Source organism: Pundamilia nyererei, unplaced genomic scaffold (genome assembly GCF_000239375.1).
Source record: "Pundamilia nyererei isolate P.nyererei 1_Seehausen unplaced genomic scaffold, PunNye1.0 scaffold00469, whole genome shotgun sequence".
NCBI lineage: Eukaryota > Metazoa > Chordata > Actinopteri > Cichliformes > Cichlidae > Pundamilia > Pundamilia nyererei.
In genome coordinates this window covers 96298-102620 of record NW_005187870.1, presented here as the reverse complement: position 1 = coordinate 102620, position 6323 = coordinate 96298, and the positions used below count along the sequence as shown (strand labels likewise).

The 6323-nt window shown below is 40.9% G+C and overlaps 1 protein-coding gene across 1 annotated transcript in view; it reads left to right on the top strand.

The window, feature by feature from the left end:
- Positions 1-5909, top strand: part of LOC102196242 (uncharacterized) — a 10409-nt gene extending 4500 nt beyond the window's left edge. The window contains exons 2-4 of the mRNA XM_013916112.1: positions 1630-1969; positions 5246-5512; positions 5713-5909. Coding sequence (XP_013771566.1) covers positions 1645-1969; positions 5246-5512; positions 5713-5909 — 789 coding nt within the window. The 5' untranslated portion in view covers positions 1630-1644. The remainder of the gene's footprint in view (positions 1-1629; positions 1970-5245; positions 5513-5712) is intronic.
- The last annotated feature ends 414 nt before the right edge of the window (positions 5910-6323 follow it).

Genomic DNA, 6323 nt, shown 5'->3' with positions numbered 1-6323 from the left:
GGTACTTGTATGCGCCCTATAATCCAGTGCACCTTATGTGTGTGTTAAAAACAGTAATGGCACACATAACTGAGACTGCGCCTTTTAGTACAGTGCGTCTTATGGTCGTGAAAATACGGTATCCCAGTATTAAAAGGTTCACTTTGTATTTGCAAAAATAATAATGATAATATATAAGATAATTTATATAATAATAACGTATCAATATTTAGTGTCCCTGTATCGATAAAGTATTGCCTTACTCCTTTTAGAGATGCACTTATGTGTTGACTCATGTACCTATTTAGCTAGGTTGGTATGATACCTGGGATGAGCTTCCATGCTGTGTAGACGCAGGTAATCAGCTGGTAGCTCAATGGTGGCGTTCTCTGCCCTGTGTTAGTTAGTCTGGGTGAGTACCTGCTGTTATGAGCACATTTATTTGTGCTGTTAGCATCTTCAGATAGTAGGTGTGGATCACCTCAGGTCCATAATGTTGACTGCCTCTTTTTCTGGGAGGTTGCCGTGGTCTGCTGTCAGGTCCACAACTCACTTAACGCTCGTGGTATACAACATCTCTTTCTCCCAGATGTTCTTCCAGTATTGTTCAGTTTTAGCTCTGGGTGCCCTCTTATTATTGTTCCCTTGTAGCTGAGAGTACACCTTGGACTGATGTTTGGAGAAGAGGCAATTTATTCTCTTGGCCTCTGCTTGTCTCTTCAGCCTAGTGCCGAGAGGTGTGAGCTTTTGTTTCTAGAACCTTAGTTATTTGCACCTTGTTGTATATCTTATTCATCCAGGACCTGTCGTTCAGTACTTCTGTTAGCTGACTAACCCCCTCTGGGCTTCCCTGATTTTTGGCTTCCAACCTTCTTCTCCACAGGGGACTTTCTCTGCATGTGTTCTTGATCTCATACCCAAGTGTTTCTATTATTTCTGTGGCAGTGGGATATATGAGCTCATTTTTTTTTAGTAACACTGGTAGTGGGAATGGTGAGCCGAGCTTTCTTGTCATCTGCAAGCATCACCTATGATGAGACTTGTTAGTGAGGGAGTCATCAAGCGAGTAATGAATCCAAATGTAAGAAAAAAAAAAGGTTTGGCTCAAGTTCTTATCAGTGTTTACCGAGTAGATCAGGAAAACGAAAAGAACATCTAAGAAGTGTCTTAGCAGAGCTTTATTTTTCAGCATTAGTGAAGCAGTGTAGGAACTGCTTGACAATGAACAACACAAAAAGACAGACAACATCCAAAGAAAAGCTTGAAGTGTCCTTCAAGAAAAACTATTCCTGAAGACTACGAAATGATGCGAACGCTTGACTAACAGAGTTGAGAATAAAGGTGTTTATCACAAATATTGATTTTTAAGCTGTTAGAGTAAGACAGGCTCATTTTTTCCATGTATACACTATTTCTGTATTTTTTCCATGTTTCAGTAAATCACTACAGCTATGACCTCATCGCTATCTTTTAAAAATGGTCTCTTATAAAACTGCAGAGAACATTTGATGCAAAATTGACTCTAATTACATATGTGTAGTATTCCCACATTTAAAATCTAATTCTGTTAGAGGTAATCCAATGGTTTTACTGCATTGTACTATGTCATCACATTACTAACCTTTTTCTTGTGTACATTTGTTCCCAAAGACCTCCCACAACAACATGACCAGCAAGAGGGACTCAGATCAACAGAAGACCTCCAACAACGTGATGATTAAGGAGGACCCAGATCAGCAGGAAACCTCTGATAACAACATGATGTTAAAGGAGGACCCAGACCTGCAAGTTTGTAACCAGGAGAGGAACTCCAGTCTGGAGAAGGAGAACCCAGAGCCTACACAGATTAAAGATGAACAGGAGGAACTCTGCATCACTGAGGAGGGAGAGCAGCTTGTAGTGAAGGAGGAGGTTGATGGTATCATCGTTTGGACTGGTAAAGAACGGCTCAGTCTTCTGGATAAAATCTGGAAACCAAAAGAAAACTTGGGTATGTACAACTAAAAAGTTCTTAATGAGATGACACAGGAATATGAATCTTAATAACTTTGACCTTAATCAGAGCTCAAAGTTTCTTATTTGTTTACAGGCACAGGAAAATTTTAAGGGAAAACTGCAATGAGTAGAGCAGGAGTGGGGGAACTCCAGGCCTCAAGGGCCAGTGTTCTGTACCTGACAAACCATCCTACCCGTTGTTTCTGCGCATGCGCACAACACAAAATTAAGTGGCGAACCGTCCTACCTTTTTGAATATTAGCTAGAAACATACTCTGACTGGTAAAATTAAGTGACAAACCATGCTACCTTTGTGAATGTTACCTACAAGTAGGGCTGAACGATTATGGAAAATAATCTAATTGCGATTTTTTGCCCCAATATTGCGATTGCGATGCGATATGCGATTATTTTTTAAGGTCTTTGTCTTCTGTATTATTAAACAAAGACAAGCAATACATCATATAGTATGGCCAATACTATATTACATTAATTTTAAACTGTTCTTTCCTGGAAGACAGACCTCTGTTATGATGACATGAGGTGATGCATGAATTGATGACTGACATTTTTATTTAACTTCTTCAATCACAACAGTATATTTGAACATACACAATAGTTTATTTTTAGCTTACAAACATCTGAGCATAAAGTGCTGACAAGGAACCCTGGTGTAAACATTAAAATGAAAGTCAGTACAATGTGCAGATTGCAGAAATATACATAAAAAAAATCAGTGGCTTTACCACACTCAGTTTTTCGACATCTGTGAACTACTAGACAGTCATTCAATTAAAAAATAATATTAAATAAATAAAACTAATAAATAAAAAATACACACATCTTACTGATCTCTGCAGTCAGTAACATTACACATAAAGTGCAAACATAATAGCAATTGTATAAACACACACACAAACACGCCTTTAAAATTTAAAGGCGTGAAATTGGACGGTCTAGTTCTGATTAGCGTCACCGCTGTCTCGGTGGAGTTTAATAAACTCGGCTGTCTGCTTCTTGCTATCTAAAATATAACCAGACACTGGTGTAAATTCTCGACTGTCTCATACTTCTGTTTAATAAGTTTTCTGTTTGACGTTTAGTCAGCTGTGTGAAAACCAAGGAGGAACCCACCCGGGGGATTAATAAAGTTTTATTTTATCTAATCTAATAACTTTAATCTCAGCCAAACCGATTTACTCACGAACAAACAAAACACTGAAAAAAGCCCAACGATAACATTTTTAGGTTGTCTAAGTGACTTATATATTACGTTTAACCCGAGCAGCGAAACTCCGCGGTGATCTGAAAATGATGTGCCGGGAGTTGTGCCGTTCTCGGCCGCATCAGTAACCCTCGAGCTCTCGGTTAGCTGTCGAGCTAGCCGGAGGGTAGCAGACGCCTCTGAAAACGTTGAAGCACTTTTTCAAATATGGGATATCTTGATAAACCGAGCAGATATTTGATGTTTACACAACTACTTTCTCGCCTGAAAATATGTTAAAAGTTTATTTTGTGACCCAGAAAGATTAGTATGAGTAATTTTAAAACTTAGTAGCGGCCGCCATTGCTGGAAACTGGAGTTTGGCTGGGCCGCGCTATGAATTCTGGGATATGGTAGTAATTTGGACAGCCTTCGGCGCGTCGCTGTGACGTAATCGGTCTACAAATGCGGCCTCAGGAGGATGCAGCCCATGAATTTGGACATGTCCAGAGTATAATCGCAGCCTTTGCGGTTAGAAAATTGCACTTGATCATGTCGCGATATTATCGCAAATGCGATATATCGTTCAGCCCTACCTACAAGCATACTTTAACAGGTAAAATGAAGTGACAAACCATCCTGGCTTTATGAACATGAGCTACAAGCATACTCTGATGGGCAAAGTTAAGTGGCAAACAGTCATACCTACTTAAATTTGTGCTGGAATTACTCTGTGACAGCAGAAATGTGCATAAACTACTTATGGTAGGATGTTTTGCCAAAGTAGGATGGTTTGGCAGAACACCAGTATCCTGCAGGTTTTAGATGTCAATCTGGGTCAACACACCTGAATCAAATGATTAGTGCATTCACAGGCCTCTGGAAAACCTCAAGACATGTTGAGGATGCAATTTAGTCATTTAAATCAGCTGTGTTGGATCAAGGACACATCTAAAACCTGCAGGACACTGGCCCTTGAGTTCCCCCACCCCTGGAGTAAAGTTTAGATTTTACTACAGCATTTTATCCAGTCTGAGTACAGTACTTTGGTTATTTAATTTGAATAATTTCAATGGCTTATTTTTATCGATCTGATGTCTGGGCATTTTTCTCAGAAAATCTGAAAACCATCTAAGATGAGGTGATGTTGCTAGTCCTTCTAAAACCATCTTGGGAACTGAGAGGAGTTGGACTCGGTGCAACTGTGGTGACAGCTTGGTTTCATGTTTACTCCTGGTGGGAGTTGAACTGACAGGGTTTCCCTTTGTCACCAGTTCTCGTCATAATTTTTAGTGACAGAATTTCTAGCATTGCAAAGTGGCATAGGATTTCTGCCTTGGTAGCCTCAGAATCTCCTCTCTGCTCTTCACAGTTGATGTGACTATTTTTGGTTTTATCATCCAACTTGCATTTGTAGCCAAGTGTGAAGTGTTTGGAAAGATAACTAGCACCTTCAAAATGAGGTCATGGTTCTCAGCCAGAAAGGGGTGAATGTCCATTTTGCGTCGGGGATGAGTTGCGCCTTCAAGTGGAAGAAGTTAGATATCTCAAATGTTCAGAAAGTGAGGCAGAGTGGAGCGGGAGACTTGAAGGGGAACCCATACTGCTTTTGCTGTGCATGTTATATCTGTTGTGAGGAGGTGATGGGAAATGTAAATGAGCATCTTCTGAAGGGTATATGGGCTCTATGTTAGAGAAATTAGGAGTTTGGCCAGAAGTGCCTTTCCACCTCTGTATTGAAAGGAGCAACTTTAAAGTCCTCAGGCTTTTAAAACCCTTTAATCCCTAACCTGTCGCTGGTGACAGGTTTTTTTCAACCTACCGTAACTTTTGAGCTGTTCACACAATTGAAAAAATGGCAACAGTTTCTGAAAGCAGAGGGTCTGCACTTTCTATTGAAATTAGGTTCATTATCCCAGGCACAGGGTGAACGCAACCCTGTGAAAACGAAGGTTGGTTGACAGAAAAGAGGGTCAGCAAGTATAACAGAAACTTTTTTCTTTCCTTTTCTTTTTTTTTGCTGGGGTGGGGTGGATTTCATTCATTCATTCATGTTGAGGACTTCAGCAGGGATTCGTACCATTTGTGGCCAAAGTCGAGGCCGGTGCCATGTACATCAGAAAAGCCGTGGAGCTGGTGGTGATGCCTCTCGCAGCCGGTCGCCACATCGTCCAGTGGCTTGGAGAACAGAGGCAGACCCAGATGATGCTGTCCCTCAACCACCAAAATTCAGACCAAAGAGAACCCCTGGTATTCAACCTCCTCTCAATGCTGCACAATCCCCAGGTGATATCTTCTCCAAATTTTTTGATGACGAAGTACTAAAATGCTTGTGTGAAAACACAAACAAGAATGCGACAAAAAAAAGGAAAAGGGCAAAACGTTTGCATGGAAGGAAATTACACCAGAAGAACTACAAAAGTACCTGGGTTTGTTACTTTACATGGCAGTCTGCAATTTTCCAAAAATGGTAGACATTTGGAGGAGTAACACAATTTTTCATGTTCCTTTTCCTGCCACTGTTATGTCCAAAGACCGATTTATGGCCATCAATTCTAACCTTCATATCAGTGATCCAGAAGAAGATGTGGCCTATGGCAAGAAAAAGGGCACAGAGGACTATGACACATTTCACCAGGTCAGACCTCTCCTTGAGATGTTGAGAAGTCGTTGCATGAGTAACTACCACCCAAAGCAGCACATTTCAGTTGAAGAGAGGATGGTTGCCTAGCCCACCAAGTGGGGGCTAAAAAATTTTGTTCTTGCTGATGTAAATGGCTACATCATAGACTTCAAGCCATACACAGGGAAATCAAAGTTGTCATCAGAGAAAGGACTCTCTTTTGATGTGGTTACATCACTAGTGGACAAAGACTCTCTGGGATCAGGTTAATATTGTCTACTGTGATAACTTCTACACCAGCCCAGGCCTCTTCCAACACTTGAAAAAGCATGGATTTGGGGCTTGTGGTACATACAGGGAGGGCAGACTGGGTGTTCCATCCTCTCAGGAAAATGCTCTCCATAAAAGATCACCAAGAGGCTCCATTCGGTGGATTAGGGATGGTGACCTTTTATTTGTAAAGTGGGTGGACAGTTGAGAAGTCGCCATCTGTACCACCGTCCACCCTGTGTACAGTGTACA